This window comes from Colletotrichum higginsianum, chromosome 3 (assembly GCF_001672515.1).
Source record: "Colletotrichum higginsianum IMI 349063 chromosome 3, whole genome shotgun sequence".
Classification (NCBI taxonomy): Eukaryota; Fungi; Ascomycota; class Sordariomycetes; order Glomerellales; family Glomerellaceae; genus Colletotrichum; species Colletotrichum higginsianum.
In genome coordinates, this window is record NC_030956.1 from 5,074,392 (window position 1) to 5,090,992 (window position 16,601).

Below are 16,601 nucleotides of genomic sequence, written 5' to 3' on the forward strand. Positions count from 1 at the left end.
GAGCATACAAGAATCCCTTCGGGCAGCTGTGGCGTATCGATCCTTGGTCCGGGTACTCTGTGCCACTTTCCTTCATTCTTTCGTGAGAGTCGACCATACTCGTAGGCAGAACCGCCTTCTTCAGCACGATGGTTGTGATCGTGCCTTTAGTGCTGCTCGGCCTCTGCGCATGGAGTGCCGCCCAGGAAGGTTCGAGAGATTCTACATCAGTCTCACATGTTTCGACCTGTAAGACTCGCGCGGCCTTGATCCCGTCTGCTGCCAGCCAAGCCAATGCCGCCAGAACACCACTGTTGGCAGCGAACAGTTCCTCAGCTGCCGTTACTGTTGCCCTCGATGGAACTGGCCGGTATACCAACATCAACTCGGCCATCTTGTATGCCCAGACCAACAATGTGGCTACGGTTACTGTCAAGGCCGGCACATACACCGAGACCATCTCGATTCAGGCCACTGCTGCCGTCACCATCGTTGGCGAGACCGCAACTTCCGGCAGCAGCTACTCTGACAACCTCGTCACAATCACCAACGGCGGCGGAGACTCCTCGCCTGTCACTTTCGTTACAAGCACCTCCAAGGGCGTGACCTGGAGGAACATCAACTTTGTCAACTCGAACGCGGCCTCTGCCGCTGGCATCATCTCCCTCCGGGGCTCCCGAAACGCGTTTTATTCCTGCCAATTCACGGCCGCCGGGCAAGTGGGTTTTACAGGCAGTCAAGCCTCGGGCATCATCGCCAACTCGTACATCCAAGCTGCCGACAAAGCCATCTACTCTTACGGCAGCCTCTACATTTATCGAACCATCATCACAGCCACTAACAACAACGCCCTCCTGGTGTACAACAAGGGCGCCGCCGATTCCACCGGCAAGCAGTACAACTCCACGGTCGTTTTCGATACTTGCCAGGTGATTCAGAAGCCGGGAAGCACGAACACGAACGTCTTCTTGGCTGCTGCCAACGGCGCAGGCTCCGTAGTTGTGTATCGTGACACCTCTATTGCCAGCTTCGTTGCGAGGACTGGTGTGCATGTCGACGCCACGACGCAGGACTCGGCCTTCCGCAACGCCTACATCGAGTCTGGCACCACCGGCCCGGGGAGCTACGCAAACAACGCTGCTGCTCGCAGTGCCTACGTCTCACTGGTCACCGATGTCACCGGCCTAGCTCCTTATGACGTCTCGGTCTTCTTCAGCAATGTATACCCTGCTGTTGTGGTCTCTGATGTTGCTGACTGGGTTGACGCAACCATTCTGGCTTCTATTGGGACGAGAAGCACGCCGGAGTCGGCATACTCTTCCACGACGATCTCTCAGGATTCTAGCACCTCGAGCAACGTTGCCACAACCGATACACCCAGCACCTCGGCCGTCATTAGCACTTTCAGCGCAACCTCCTCCCCCCCGACTGTTGTTGTTTCCAACACCACATCTTCCACTGCTGCTCAGAGCACAACTGCTACGAGCCTTGGCACAAGCTACAATGTCACCGCGACTTCCGAAGTATCATCAACTAGCGAGACGACGATTTCCAGTTCGGCCGTGACAACCACGGGCGCCGCGTCCTGCCTTCCGTCGTCGGTGCCGCCGACAGCTCTGATTGTCGGCCCAGCAGGCTCCTCGTGTGCCACTCACAATAGCATTGCGGCCGCGATTGCTGACCTGCCTGCTGATACGACCACCCAGCACATCTATATCCTGGCCGGCACTTATACCGAGAAGGTGTCTCTTGTGCGGACGGGCACCACCATCATCCGAGGAGAAACGGACAACGCGCTCTCCTCGTCGTCCAACAAGGTCACCATCCAAAACGCGTCGGGCGTCCTCTCCAGCGCCGGTAACTCTGCTGGCACCGCCACATTCTCCGCCAACAAGTACGAGGCCAAGCTCGTATCGTTCTACAACATCAACTTTGAGAACAACTACCCCGCCCAGACGAACTACATTGCGCTGGCCGCCTATTCCAAGGGCACCAAGGTGGCTTTCTACAGCTGCAACGTCAGGTCTTCTCAGGGCTCGCTCTATCTCGACTACGGCAATGTCTTTTTTAGCGGCGGCCGCATTGAGGGCACCACCGAGTTTGTCTGGGGCATCGGCGTGGGATATTTCTACAACTCGGTCATCGTATCCACGGACACCGCTGTCGGCCAGAGCATCGCTGCCCACAGGTACCAGAATGCCTACGGAGGTTCCCAGCTGGTCTTTGACGGGTGCGCCGTAGTGCCTTCCGGCAAGACCGTTTCTCAGCAGTCAGTTTACCTCGGCAGAGACTACAGCGCGAATGCCCAGGTTGCCTACCTCAACTCCTACCTCGATGCGCATATCTACGCAGCCGGTTGGAAGATCAACAACGCAGCCACCTTCACTGGCACTTTCGCCGAGGCGAACAACACCGGCCCGGGAGCCAGTGCTCTGGGGCGAGCGTCAGCTGTCCGGATTCTGTCAGACACCTCCGCATACACTATGAAGAAGATTCTCGGGGATGACAGCTGGCTGGACTCTGCTGCCATTGCTCCCCAGCAAGCCTGGCCTGGCTCGGTTTACGCAGCAGCGACGACGACTTCCTCGAATGCTACGACCACGACTGCGGCCAACTCGACAGTCGTTACAACTACCACTTCTTCCGCGTCCAACACTTTCACTGTCGCCCCCTCCCCGGCCGGCGGTGAATACGGGACGGTGTCCTCCGCTGTTGCGGCTCTGCCTGCCGATGGCAAGGAATACACCATCTTCATCAAGGCCGGGACGTACGTGGAGCAGGCTAGCATCACTCGTCGGGGCAAGGTCACGCTCCGTGGCGAGACGCCGTTCGAAAACGACTTCACTCAAAACACTGTTCTCATCAGCTTCAGTCGCGGCGTGTCAACCTCGCTGGGCCAGAACCAGGACACCCCCGTGGTGAACTGGAAGAACACAAACGGCGATGGCCTTGCGTTGTATAACATCAACTTCACCAACACATACCCACAGCAACCGAGCACCGCTGCCCTCGCCGGCAACTTCTTCGGCACCAACATGGCAGCCTACGGCTGCGCCTTCAACGGGTTCCAAGACACCCTTCTCGTGAACCAGGGCGTGCAGGTGTTCAGTAACTCGTACATTGAGGGCAGCGTCGACTTTATCTGGGGCTACAGCAAGGCCTACTTTCGGCAGTGCTATGTGGCTTCCAACACGCCCAACACGTACATCGCCGCCCAGAACCGGCCCAACGCGGATTGGGCGGGCGGTTTCGTCTTTGACAAGTCCGTCATCACGTACACATCCAGCTACGGATCAAACTTTGGCACCACGTTCTTGGGTCGTCCTTGGTCCCAATATGCCATCACCGTGTACATGAACTCGTTCTTGGACAAGCACATCGCCCCTGCTGGCTGGAGCGTTTGGCAACAGAGCAACCCCCAGACCTCGAACGTCCTGTTCGGCGAGTACAACAACGTTGGCGACGGCAACTGGACGGACGGCCGTGCCGCTTTCGCAACCAAACTCACCGACGCCCAGGCCGCGCAGTACTCTCTGGAGAACTTCATTGGCAACACTGGCTGGATCGACGCGAAGGCTTATGCTTACACGCCCAGCTACAACCTCACTGGGCCGGCCCATGACCCTGACACTACAACTCCCACTTCCCCGGCTCTGACACACCCCGCGAGCGGAACTGAGCCTCCGGCGGGAGCGGTGCTGGTGGCGGCTGATGGAAGCGTCCCAGGGGCTTTCACCAGTTTGACCGCAGCTCTCGCAAGCCTGCCCTCCGACACGAGCAGTCAAGTTATCTTCATGTACCCCGGGACGTACGACGAACAGGTCCCTTCCATCAACCGGCCCGGCCCCATCATGATCATCGGTTACACTAGCGACGCCCCTGGCAAGAGTTACAAGAACAACCAGGTCACAATCACCCAAGCTCGCGGTCTTTCTGTCAGTCCCGCCCCGGTTGGACACAGCGATGCAGAGACGGCTACGATTGCCACGGCCAGTTCAAAGATCTCTTGGTACAACATCAACCTCGTCAACCGGGACAACCTGGATGGTGCCATTGCCAGCTATGTGACTCTCGCCGCCAGCATCTACGGCGACAAGATTGGTTTCTACGGTTGCTCCTTTGTGGGATGGCAGGACACGCTGCTCACTGGCGCCACGGCGGGTACCCAGTACTATGAGAGCTGCTACATTGACGGCGCCATTGACTTCATCTGGGGCTACTCCAAGGCGTACTTCAAGGGCTGCACCATCGCTGCCAAGCGAGCCAAATCCGCAATCACAGCTCATAGCCGTTCCAGCCTGTCAGCCATGGGCGGCTACATCTTCGACCAGTGTCTCTTCACCGAGGCCGCCACTGCCACCGTTGACCTCAAGGGGCTGGTTTACCTGGGCCGCCCGTACTCTCAGTATGCTCTCGTCGTCGTCAAGAACAGTTATCTCGACGATGTCGTCCATCCTGCCGGCTGGAAGATCTGGTCGACATCGGACCCTCGCACCGATCACATCACCTTCGCCGAGTACAACAACACCGGCCCGGGTAGCTGGGAGAACAACGTTGCCGCGCGTCAAGCCTTCCAGAACTGCACCCTGCTCGCGAGCGATGAATATCCTCTGAGCAAGGTCATGCCAAGCACGGACTGGATTGATATGACCTACTGGGACCAGATCCAGACCCCTGAGCCCGAGGTCGTGCCCGTCACCCCGACCACTCCCACAATATACGACGGTACAAAGCCTCCTGCTGGTGCTTTTATCGTGTCCAAGACTCCGATTGAGGGCCAGACTACATACGACACCATTCAAGCCGCACTCAACGCCCTTCCCGCGTCGAGCAAGATCACTTCTACATTGTTCATCTACCCTGGCACATACAACGAGCAGCTGGTCCTGAGCAAGCCGGGAACAACCATTCTGCTCGGCTACAGCTCTGCATCTGGAGACTACTCTCAGAACCAGGTTACCATCAGCTTCAACAAGGGCATCGACACACAAGCTGATGCTTCCAACTCCGACTCGGCCACTGTTTACGCGACGGGCAACTATCTGCAAGCAGTGAACATCAACTTTGCCAACACTTTTGGCACTACTTCCAAGTGAGCCCCCCCCCCCTGTGCCTCCATTTTCGTCTCGACTGATTCATGACTGACCTGTTTACAAAGCTACGCGTCCCTTGGTTTCGGTGTCAAGAGCAGTAAGTACGCCTCGCTGTACGGTTGCCAGGTCTACGGAAACCAGGATAGCTTGCTCATCAACGGCTTCTTCTTCGCATCGAACTCGTACATCGAGGGCAACATCGACATGATATGGGGTGCCGGCGCTGGCTATTTCCTCAACAGCACCATCGCCCCGAACCGCGACGGCATTGCCCTCACTGCCAGCAAGCGTGCGACGAACACCACCGCCGCCGGCTTCGTGTTCGACCAGTGCACCATCACGCCCGCCAGAGGGGCCCGGTACACGTCCGTATCTCTCGGCAGGCCGTGGAACGCGTACGCTCGCGTCGCTTATGTGGACAGCTATCTTGACTCATGTATCAAGACGGCGGGCTGGGACCAATGGACCAAGACCGACCCTCGCACGGATGGCGCTGTCTTTGGCGAGTTTGCCAACGACGGACCTGGTTCTGGCTTATCGTCGCGAGCTCCCTTCGCCACCAACCTCACTGCTGAGACCGCTGCCCAGTTTGAGCTTGCAAACTTCTTCGGCGTGACATCGTGGATCAACATGACCCTAGTACCCGCCACGCCGTTCAAGGCTGGTGCTGTCGTTCTGCTGACAACTACCACAGTAGCCAGCACCTCCACTGCTTCAATCACGTCGACCGAGTCTAGCAGCATCCCGATCACGACCACGACCGTCTTCACCACCAAGGTATCTACACTGAAGGGGACCTTGTTCACTTCTATTCAAGGGCCTGATGCCGTTGTAACACTCAAGAGTACCCTGACAATCAACGCGGCGACTACCATCACCCCTCCTCCTGCCACCAAGACCTCTGTCGTCAAGTCCACAACTGTCGAACTTGTCACGATTCAAGAGCCGGACACCACTGTCACCCAGAAACGGAGCACGACTATCAACGTTGGCACTACGATTACTCCCGACCCTGTCGTAACCACCTCCACCTTGGTCGCTATCTCAACCCGCACAGAGATTGTCACCCAGCAGGCCAAGCCTCGCACTCTCACGTCTACGATCACCACCACTCGCTGGACCACCAGCACCCCCAAGGTTGTAACTACCACTCAGGTCATTCGCACCACACAGCTTGTCACCAAGACCACAACCCCCAAGCCGGTTACCATCAAGAAGACTGAGACGCAGACTATTGGCGACGGCGGCGCAACGACTGTCACGGCCAAGTCTCTTGTCACTACTGTCATAGTTTACACGACCACTACCAGTGTTGCGAAGAAGACGACTACGATCAAGTGCATCCCCACTAATGGTCTGAACGAGAGATCACTTGAAGAGTTCGAGGTCAGCGCCATGGACACCGCGGCCGAATACCTCGAGGCTCGAGCCATCGGCGACAGGACGGTGACTGTCACCATCCTTTCCACCTTCAGCACCGACATAAAGACCTCGACAATCACCTTGCCTGGTAGCACCGCAACGACTGAGCTCGTCACGACCAAGACAGAAGGAAAGGCTATCACGCTGAAGCCTGCGACTATCTTGGAGACCAGCGTGACCGTGCGAACCCTCGCCTCGACGATCACTCTGGCCGGAAACCCTTCCACGACAACCATCATGACAGTGGTCTCCGCCGGCAAGACCACCACGCTCAAGCCGACCACCATCACCGTCGTCGTCGGAGCCACGACAACGGCGGTCGTCAGGTCTACCACGAAGCTGGAGGCCATCACCCAGATCGTAGTTGAGACGCAGACCCACGTGGCCACCAGCACGCTCCCCCAGCAGACCGAGACCGTGACCCGTCGGGAGGACTCGTCGAAGACGCAGACCGTGGTTCTCCCCGTCTCCACGGCGACGATCTGGACGACGGTGCGCTCTACGGTCCGTCCCTCTGCCACCGTCACGGACCGCTCAACAGTCACCAAGACGAAGACCTCGAAAGTTGTCGTTACGGTGACCAGCTGGGCGACCCGGACGAGCAAGGATGCCAAGGCGTGCACAACAGCCTAGAAGGGTTATGACGAGGAAGGGGAGGGGTGGGGGGGGGGGGTGAAAGATTTCTTATGTTACATGCAAGGCTAATACCTTCTAAATCTTATCGTTTTCTTCTTTTCTTTGCAGCCTTTTCTTGTAATCTCGCGTCCGACTCGAGGCGATTACTCTGCATGTTTATAATTGTGCACAAAGTCACTTATCATTTCAAACTTAATTTCATCTCAATAGTCTCCTTGCCATTCCAGGTAGCCAAATTGATTCAAGAGCATTCATTTTCAACCTATTATCATACTTTCGATCCTACAGTATTGTTCTTGAGGGCATTCTTTGTAGCAACGATGTTCTTGTCTGCTGCCCTCACCGCTGATGTGGCATGACGCTTGATCAAGATGGTAGTTGTGACTGCTACTCGTGAGCCTTTCGCCATTAAGAAAGAAACTTAACTTAAGCCTAATAATTGACGTCCCGGGCCTCTCCTCAGACTCCAAGATCTTGCTTTACTGCATGGTGTGGCGGGACAAGTATGATTTGATCTTGTGTGTCAGCATGTTAGCTAAATAGATCGTCTCTCCTGGAGGATTTCTAACCACACCAATTCGTTGAAGTTGTGGTCCACAAAGATTCCGTACGGAATAACATTGGCTGCAGCAAAACTCAAACGGTTTCGATTCTCAACAAGTTTTCATGTAGGTATGGTAAACCAAACTGTGACAGGCAGAAGAATTTCTTTGACCAAGCAACGGAAAGTTGACGGAGACAAAAGAAAACATAAGATCAGAAAGCATCGTTATAGTAGACAGTCAAGAGCATAGCTTGTAAATGCTCCGATGCTACCAACCACCCCTAAGTGACATGGCCAACAACAAGTTGATAACGGTGGCACAGTAACAACGCCGTTGACTTGAGAAGATGAACGTTCATTGCAGGATTGTCGAGTTTTATAGACCGGGCGGCGTCACCCGCCACACTAGCCGAGAAGTGTGTCCTTACTGCTGGATCTTTTTTGTCTCCAGGATGTCCAAGGAAGAGGTTCAAGTATACCCCTATCACGAGTCATGCATCCATAGAGCCTTCTTGTACCAGTGGAACGCCCGGGGCTCCCTCTTTCACGAGGTCTCCCTCGTGTCGGAGCATCGAATCACCCTCCCTCGGGCCAAGACCTTTAGGATGGAATTTTGATCCTCGGGAAGCCATAAAGGTGGACTGTCGGGCCAACCCAAGCTGAGGCATGGCTGACAGAACAGCTCTTGGCAGAAGGCCCTGGTCCTTGTCTTGAAGACCATTGTGACGCCGTATATGGGGTTGCCGGGTTCAAGAAGTGTCACCGAGTCTGGGCTCTCCAATGCCCACATGGCCTCCATCAATTAAGAACACGGCTAACGATGTACCCCGCACCCATTCACCCCACAATCCCCCAGTCTCTGTCCATTTCGCCGGTTTGCCAAGCAGGGCCGCCAGCTCTTTGGTTCGTTTTCTCCTTCATCGCCGTGTGACCCCATTTGCAAAGGTTGACACAGCCTTCAAGTGCCAAGAGTGCGGGACTTTGGACGAAACGAGGTGTTTCCTGTGCCTGGGTCGCCGTGAAAACTCGGAACGAGGTGCCAGGGGACACAGCACTCTGTCCTCGCCATGAACACGGTGACTATCTCTATTGTGCTCCCTTTGTTGACCCCGACAGGTCGGACTTGAGGCTCGGCTAACATGCCTCCACGATGACATGAGGGACCACTCCGAGCTTTCATGACGGGCACGTCCATGGAATTCCTGTAATCACAACGGCTTGGCGCATGCGTTCCACTCCCAGAACCACGCCGGAAGGATTGGCGTGCCTGATTTCTTTCGTTATTTGTTTATTAGAGTTTCCTTGGGGACCCTTGCGAGGCATTTCTCGAAGCCCGAACCATCAGATGTCGCGCCCTATCACGTAACTCGAACTTGGCACACCCTGTCCCAGAGCCTACACGCGCCGGTGGACGTGCGGAAGACCGGGCCTGTTTGGACTCATCTGGTTCTCCGAGCTCAGCGCGGGCGGCGTTCGTTCCGGGTGCCCGATTACGTCTTAAACGTCCGTTCCCCGTTTCCTTTGCCCCGAAGACTTGAGAGAGGAAACTCAGCAGCCAGATTCACTCGTTGCAGCCATTTGAGCAGGCCTCTCTCTTTCACATCAAGATGCAGCCCACAGAGATCATCGCCATCTTGGCCGGAACGTACCAGCTGCTCAACACATCGGCGTAGGTTTCCTCGCAGCACGACCCCAGTCCATGCCGGCAGTAGCCTTTGCTAACGATGTTACGCAGTACGCGCGATGGAGTGCCAGTAGAAGACAGAACGTACGGCTCCAACCCGGTCGGCATTCTTTCCTACAGCAAGTCCGGCTATATGTCGGCCACGATCACATCGACGGACCCCGAGCACCGACCCGCGAACTTGACATTTCCCTTCCAAGACGGCCAGTCCGACGCCGACTGGGCCCAGATCGGCAAGCACAGCATCGGATACGCCGGTCCGTTCTCGCTCACCGACGCCATCGAGGCCACCGCCACCTCCGGCCAGCTCGTCCACGGCCCCCTGACCGTTGCAAACGTTCCTACCATGGTAGGAGTCAGGCAAGTACGCAACTACACGACCTTTGAAAACGGGAACCTGCTCCGCATCTCCTCCCAGAGAGACGGCAGCAACAGGGGCGAGCTTTGGTGGAAGCGGTTGGATTGAGTTGTTGCACATACACAAAGATATCTTCCTCGGTGGAAGGCATTGCCAATGCCAGCAGAAGCCACAATATTCCCAAATGTATTTACGATGAGACAAGGAGCGGAACACGCGCTACCTTGGATATATATACTAGAGGTTCGGATAGATTTGCGATTTTGCGAAACTCATTGGATTGACTAGTTTCTCTGCCAGTGTGAAGGTTCATGTTCATGAAAAATAACGGCTGCAGCAAATGGCCTCCTGTGGTGTCTCAGGTTACCAGCATTCAGGTGAAAGTGAAGGATGCCAGAGTAGAGTCTCTGAATCTTGGTGCTTGGCGTTTGTCGTGCCCTCCAAAGGATGTCTCTTTTGGTTATATAGACTATTGTTTTACTGGAATTCGGCCTGAGTTGACACTCACGCAATCGCTTCCGGACAGCATGGGAAATGAAGAGACCTGAGGCAGAACCAAGGGATATGTATCAGGCCGGGCTGCCTGACCAACGGTCTCAAGCAGGTACAGTCGTATCTTTCACTGGCCTCCGGGATCACTCTACAACAAGGCGTTTCTTGAAGCCTGTAAACAGTTCGCTCGTCGACAACGCCACTGCCCGCAGAACTACTCAAAAGCCTGGTTGGCCAGCCTGTCGGCCTCCGTGTTCTCTTCCCTCGGGATCGGCCAGAACATGAAGTCCAGCCCGCCATCGTCGCCGTACGTCATTTCGTCGAGCCGCTCGTGCAGCGCCTTCAGCGTCTCGAAGTGCGCGACCCGGCGGCCGCGGGCGGTCATCCCCTCGTTCTCGATCCAGTCCCCGATCCACAGCGACATGGCGTGGGCGAGGTACTCCGAGTCCGTCGCGATCGTGATATGCCTCAGGGAGTAGTCGCGGCGCGTGATCTCGTGGAGGGCGTCGAGCGCCTGGGCCAGGGCCTCGATCTCGGCGCGCGAGCTGGTCTGCGGGAGGTCCGGCGCGAGCAGGCCGCAGCGGTTATACTGGGACCCGGGGCCGAAGTAGACGCCCCACGAACCCCGGGCCGCGCGGGCCCCGTTGTCCCGGCAGGCGCCGTCGATGTAGACGACGAGGGATCCGGGGTCGGGTACGACGCGTTTTATTTGCCACGAGTACATCTGGAGGCCGAAGACTTGCTTCCGGGGGTCGTAAACGACGAGTTCTGATCTTGGTACCAGCCTGTGCGGGTCGCTGGCGCGGTGCTCAAAGAGCCGGCTCCCCTGGCCATCGTCATCGTCGTAGCCCATCATCATCTTGCCGAGCTTGCTTAGGCGGTGATTGGGTAGGTGTGATGTATTATGTTGGTCCTTGTCAAATATCTGCTGTCGATCAGATATATGGACATGTGGAGGTGGCCGTGTCTCGTAACTTACGGGCTTCTCTTCTCTAGTCGACCCTGATTGCGAGAAGATACCAAACTCTCGTATGATGATCCGTAAGTACTGGGGATGCTTAAGTTATCTGGTAATGCAATTCGTCTGGATATGTTGAGACTGTGGACAGACATCAATCCCACGTCTCCAGCAATGGTTGACGAAAAGAGGGGGAAGCCAAGTACATCTCAGGGCAGGTTTGACCTCCAGAGTGCGGATAAAAGTAGTTCCTTTTTTTTTTCCTTTTCTATTTCTTGATCATTTGGTTTAGCCAGACTTTCATCTCTGCTCATATCGGTAATTATGGCAGGCTGACCATAGAAATGGAGGCTCTAGCGGCGCATTCGCTGAACTCATGTCTCACACGTCGCACCAATAACACATCCGCGTCCTTTTCTCTGAGTTATTCTTGATATCGCGTCGTACTTTTCTCGCCCTTCATATCGTGCCCACATTAACACCACTACCTACCCATTTTGTGTAAAATCTGCTGGCTGCCCCATCGCCCTCAGATAAACATCTGTGCTACCGCCAGCAGGACGAGCACGAGACCCGGCAGCAGCACCGTCAGCATCAACTCCTCCATCGCCAGTTCGGTGCTGGGCGAGACCAGGCTCAGGGGGAAGCGTGGCGGGAACGCGCGGCGTCGCCGTTCCACCGTCTCCATGAGGTGTTTCGGCACGTTGGGAATATCGATGGTCAACCGGTGGTCGGTCCTGCTGGCGTCGTGATGGACGTAGAGCGTCTGCAGGTCCGGGTCGTACGACCACTCGCCCCCGCTGACCTTGACTTGGATGCCGCGCCCAGCATAGTGATAGTTGGGCACAAATACCTCGGTCGTCCGCGACTTGTCCGACTTTTTCTTCCCTGTATGGTCCGCGTCAGGGGTCTCTGTCACCCATTCAAACTCGTAATGCAGGGTTCGGGAGTCCCAGTCCGACCGTAGGGGCCGTCCGGCAACCTTGACGGCATAGGGCCGGATGATGACGTCCAGCACTCTGCCCCCGCGGTACATCTCGTCCTCCTCGTGGGCCTCGTTGGCGTAGTCGGGGAGGATGTGGCCGGGCCTGGCTTCGGTGTTGCCGTTGACGACAGAGAAGTCCTCCATGTTCCAGCCGTCGCCGTGCTCAACGCGGTTGTCGGGGTTGTAGTTCCACAGCGTGAAGGCGACCTGGTTGTCCTCCATGGCCGAGATAAGGGCGTGCATCAGCTCGCGCTGCTTGTCGTAGTCGCCGGTCTTGAACGCCGCGCCGCCGTTGATGTCGAAAGAGATGCCGACCTCGCCGATGAGGGCCGGGACGTGGCCGCCCAACGACTTTTTCCCGTACTTCAGGATATTGGAAAGCTGAAGGCGGTAGTTTTTCCGCAGTGCCTTCGCGCCGAAGTAGAGCGCCTTGAGTATGAACATGCCTCTCGACGCACCCTGCACGTTGACGCTCATCCACGAGTGGTGTTTGCTGAACAAGACGTTGAGGTCGTAGAAGTGAGGCGCAAACACGAGGTTTCCCGGCCGCTGGGTGTCGATTATGGTTTTGGTCGCATACGTCTGCTTCTGCGCCGACTCGTCCGCTTTGTCCCCTTGCCCGATCCAGGGCGGCATGAACTCGTTCGGTATGGGCTCAAAGAAGCAGAACTGGCGAGGGGATTTGCGGGAGACGCGGTCAGAGAAGCGCTTCAGGAACGGGCCGTAGAAGTCTCTGTACCACTCGATAGGTTTCCCTTCGCTGCCCGGCCGGTGGTCCACCTCGAAGTAGTTCTTCTGCAGCACTTTCGGGCCTTTCTTCGTCTCGTCCCATTCCCAAACACCGTGAGCGCGCCAGACACACTCGCCCAGGCCGTAGTTCTGAGGCTTCGCAGCGTCTGGCTTCGCAGTCAACCAAGCCGATCTTCCCTTGGGGTCGACGAGAGTTCGGTGCGAGACGCGAGTTGGGAACGGCCACGACTTCACGTAGTAATCCACCTCCTGGGCGTAGCCGCTGGCGAGCGCAAGAGCTTGCGTCAGCGACGGGTAATATCCGATGTGGAGGTCGGTGTCATAGTTCCACCCGTCAAACCCGTGGAGGTTGATGAGGCCGCGATGGGGCTCGTTCAACGGCTCGAAGCCAACGCAGGCCTCAAGACCGCTGACCTCGTCGGCCAGTCGGCCAAACGCTTCTACGAAAGCGTGCTGAAGGTACTCCCTCACGGAAACAGTGTCGCCTTTCGCCGAGCTCTGGGGCCGCGGACAGCGCAGGTTCGGCGCGAGAGCATCTCCCGCCCAAAACAGCGTGGCCATTGTCGACGCAGCCAGCTTCTGGTACCCCGAAGGCCACACGAAGGGACCGCTGGGCTCCTTCTCGTTGACAGGCGCATTGGCGCGGCGCAGCTCGTCTTGGCCGTGCACATAGGCGGCGCCCGTGTCGGTGAAGGCCTCGACGTCGAGTCCCGCGACCTCGAAAGTCCACCCGGGGGCGCCGCTCCCGCCGCTGAACCTGCTCCAGACGTCCTGGTGGGCGCAGACGAAGCACTTGATGCCGTACTTGGGCATGAGCTCGATGAGCTGGCGCAGGTAATCAATGTACTCAAAGTCAAGGTCCGTCTCGGGATCCGGGCCGGCGTGGCCGAGGGACTCCCACGTCACGAGGAGGCGGACGAGGGGGAGTCCCCAGGCCCGCAGGCGGCGGAAGTGCAGCGGGGCGTCCTGCAGGGGAAACGGCCTGCCGACGAAGGTTACGGTGCGGTGCTCGAAGAAGCCGTCGGTGAGATGGGACAGGCCGTTGGGTTCCGTCGGCAGCTTGCTGGCCCCCGAGACGTTGAGGCCGTGCAGCGTGAGCGTGCGGCCGTGTCCGTCGATGAAATAGCCGTCTTTCAGGCCAATCGGCCCTCCCAGAGCGGCATCGGAGAGGTCCTGTGCGGCATACTTGTCCGCCATCGTGAATGGCGGTGAATTGGTCCCGTCAGATGCAGAGTTGAATCGGCTGTTGGTGGTTGGTTGGTTGGTTAGTTGGTTTGGTTGCGATGTTTCATTGAGAATCGGCAGACATGGATACGACAGGACAGATCAACTTGTCCTTAGTCAGCAAGCTCCCCCTTTGCACCTTGTTGACCAACTCAAACAGCAAAGATGATATCAAAGGTTTCCACACAGAAAGGCGCTCCAAGTTAAGCTGGCGATCTATATCGTTTTGCTTCTTTAACTGTCAAAGATGACTAGATAAGTTGTGTCACGCATGGATAAACGGTGAAGACATCTAGAGAAGCCTTAGGAGAAGGGGGAGCAGCTTGTCGGGGATCTCGGGTTCCGGAATGTGGATGTTGAGCGCTTGGCGGCTCCCTCGAATGGAATCCGTCCAAGATTGATTTTGGAGGGAATTTGATGGTTTTGAACTGTTCCTGTACGAAACTGGACGTGTTAGCCACAAAAGCCGCGAAAAATTTCCCAGGATTGAGACCCTCTGCTGCTGTCACCTACCGGGAGGCGTGTTAGTCAATCATCTGGGGCGACTAGGCCTACTTGGCATGCCTCCACGCAAAACTGCCGCTTTATCTGTAAAATACTCCAAGGCGTACAAGACAGGAATCGAAACTGTTACTTTTCAGAGTCCCGCGGCAATCAAGTCAGAGTTGGATCGGTTGATTGAATTGGGAGGGGTCCCAATGTGAATACCCGAATGCTGTTATTGATTCAAAATCTAATCTGTTTCCCTTCTTTCAAGCTTCCTGGTTTTCAGCACGTCGGTTTTGATATTTTCGAGATGCTTTTATCGCAATTGATTTACTATAGTCTCTTGCTTCAAGCTATAGTAACATCATTGCTTTTTGCTTGGTAACTTAGTACTCTCACTCGCCAGCCTAGAGAATCAAAACTAGACTATTATTCATCAAATGTTTTGATTTCGAGGTACACAAGGAAGAACAACTAAGCCAAGCAGCGCAGCACCTGCAAAACTAAAATTCAGGTTCTAAACCTCGTATCAAACCTAGCCATTCATTCTCACACTTACACGAGGATGCAGTCATCGACTACAACATTTCGGATTAACATGGATTACGAACTTGACATGTAGGTGATTATGGTAAAACACAAGCCATCATGGTGTGAGAATGACAGCACCGCGAAAACGCAAATCCTCGCTTTCTTCCGTAGCCGGCCGGCCCTGCTGGAAGCCATTGGCCAGAAAGAGGCCAATCAGTCTTGCAGCCTCGATGCGCCGCTTCTGCTCGTCAGACGCGCCTCCTAAACAGTAGTAGAACCGGGTCCAAAAATGGCCTCGGAGCTCCTGGTGATTAGGGTGATAACGCCAAAGGTCCCCAGTAGTGGTTAGGGTCCCAAGCATGGTCTCAAGCCCCCCTAGCGACAACCCAAATGGACCAACCTCGGCGCCTCTCCAGTCGCAGATGCCCACAATCCTGCCCGTGGTTTCATTCACGTGGTGGGATCTGGCCGTATCATCTCGATGGGCGTGTTGTGATACGCCGAGGCGAAAAATCTGCGTTGGCTAGGTTAGTTGACCGTTTCCCTTGCCTTGGAAAGGGTGGGAGGGGTTGGCAAGCCTTGTGTAGTCGTCTATGGTGAGTCGCAGAAGGGAGTAGTTGTCGCTCTGGAGCTCGGTTCGGGCCAAGTACATGCAGGTCCCCCCTATGTTGTTCATCGTATAGACGCTGACCTGGCCAAGTTTCCCTCGGTACTCGTGTCGTGGCGCAAAGCCGCGATAGGCTTGTTCGATGCTTCGGATCAAGTCCACGTCCAGATGAGAGCTTGGAACGCGGAACTGAACGACAACTTCCCCACCTTCAACAGTGTAACTGGTTCCGCCCTGAAATGCTGTCGCGGTGACGGACTGGCTTGTTATATTTTGGGCTTCTGCGTTGTATTGCCACTGCGTGACAGAATCGTTCTCTTGGAAAAACCTCCGTATTTGGTATTGAGACAGCGCGGAAATGTTTGGCGGCATTGCGTGGTATAAGGTTAGGTACTGCTGACAAGGACATTCTATATGAGGAGACGCGTGGGAAGAACGCATGGGATGCTAAGGGGGGAAACTTAGCGTACCTAGGTAGAAGTAAAGGGTAAGTTGAGAGGCGGTAAGTTGCATCATATAAAAGTCCTACAAATACTTCACATCCTTACGCTTCTATTGAGCTATTGCTATGTTATTTGCATACCTAGTTTAAGGATTTAAGAGACTTAGCCGCTAACCAGCCGCCACCAGGGACCACACTCTGCCTCATTATGCCTAGTTCCCTTGTTCGCTTGGCACCGCCAAGTTCTTGTCGGGCGTAAATGCTGCAACAGAGACGACGATCTCGATGACGAAGGGCAACAAGCTTGTGGACCATTCATCCTCATCTCTTATTTACTTCCGAACTTCCCACTCCACCTGGCGGGCTACGGGCCACGCTTTTTTCCCCCCAAGTTTTGCATCGTATTCCTT

At 55.9% G+C, this 16,601-nt stretch overlaps 4 protein-coding genes across 4 annotated transcripts; 2 read left to right on the top strand and 2 right to left on the bottom strand.

Annotated features, from left to right (window-relative positions):
- Positions 1 to 128: 128 nt before the first annotated feature.
- Positions 129 to 7,127, top strand: CH63R_05062 (Pectinesterase; the record flags this gene model as incomplete). Its single annotated transcript, XM_018300037.1, has 2 exons — positions 129 to 5,071; positions 5,138 to 7,127. 2 exons carry the CDS (start codon positions 129 to 131, stop codon positions 7,125 to 7,127), a joined length of 6,933 nt encoding a protein of 2,310 aa, XP_018161283.1.
- A 2,154-nt stretch (positions 7,128 to 9,281) lies between these two features.
- Positions 9,282 to 9,824, top strand: CH63R_05063 (uncharacterized protein; the record flags this gene model as incomplete). Its single annotated transcript, XM_018300038.1, has 2 exons — positions 9,282 to 9,343; positions 9,410 to 9,824. 2 exons carry the CDS (start codon positions 9,282 to 9,284, stop codon positions 9,822 to 9,824), a joined length of 477 nt encoding a protein of 158 aa, XP_018161284.1.
- A 598-nt stretch (positions 9,825 to 10,422) lies between these two features.
- CH63R_05064 (glycoside hydrolase family 5 protein) lies at positions 10,423 to 14,098 on the bottom strand (the record flags this gene model as incomplete). The annotated part of the gene is made up of 3 exons (XM_018300039.1): positions 10,423 to 11,133; positions 11,188 to 11,256; positions 11,753 to 14,098. The coding sequence occupies 3 exons, from the start codon at positions 14,096 to 14,098 to the stop codon at positions 10,423 to 10,425; spliced, it is 3,126 nt and encodes a 1,041-aa protein (XP_018161285.1).
- Positions 14,099 to 15,257: 1,159 nt separating this feature from the next.
- On the bottom strand, positions 15,258 to 16,121 carry CH63R_05065 (uncharacterized protein; the record flags this gene model as incomplete). Its single annotated transcript, XM_018300040.1, has 2 exons — positions 15,258 to 15,400; positions 15,680 to 16,121. 2 exons carry the CDS (start codon positions 16,119 to 16,121, stop codon positions 15,258 to 15,260), a joined length of 585 nt encoding a protein of 194 aa, XP_018161286.1.
- Positions 16,122 to 16,601: the final 480 nt, after the last annotated feature.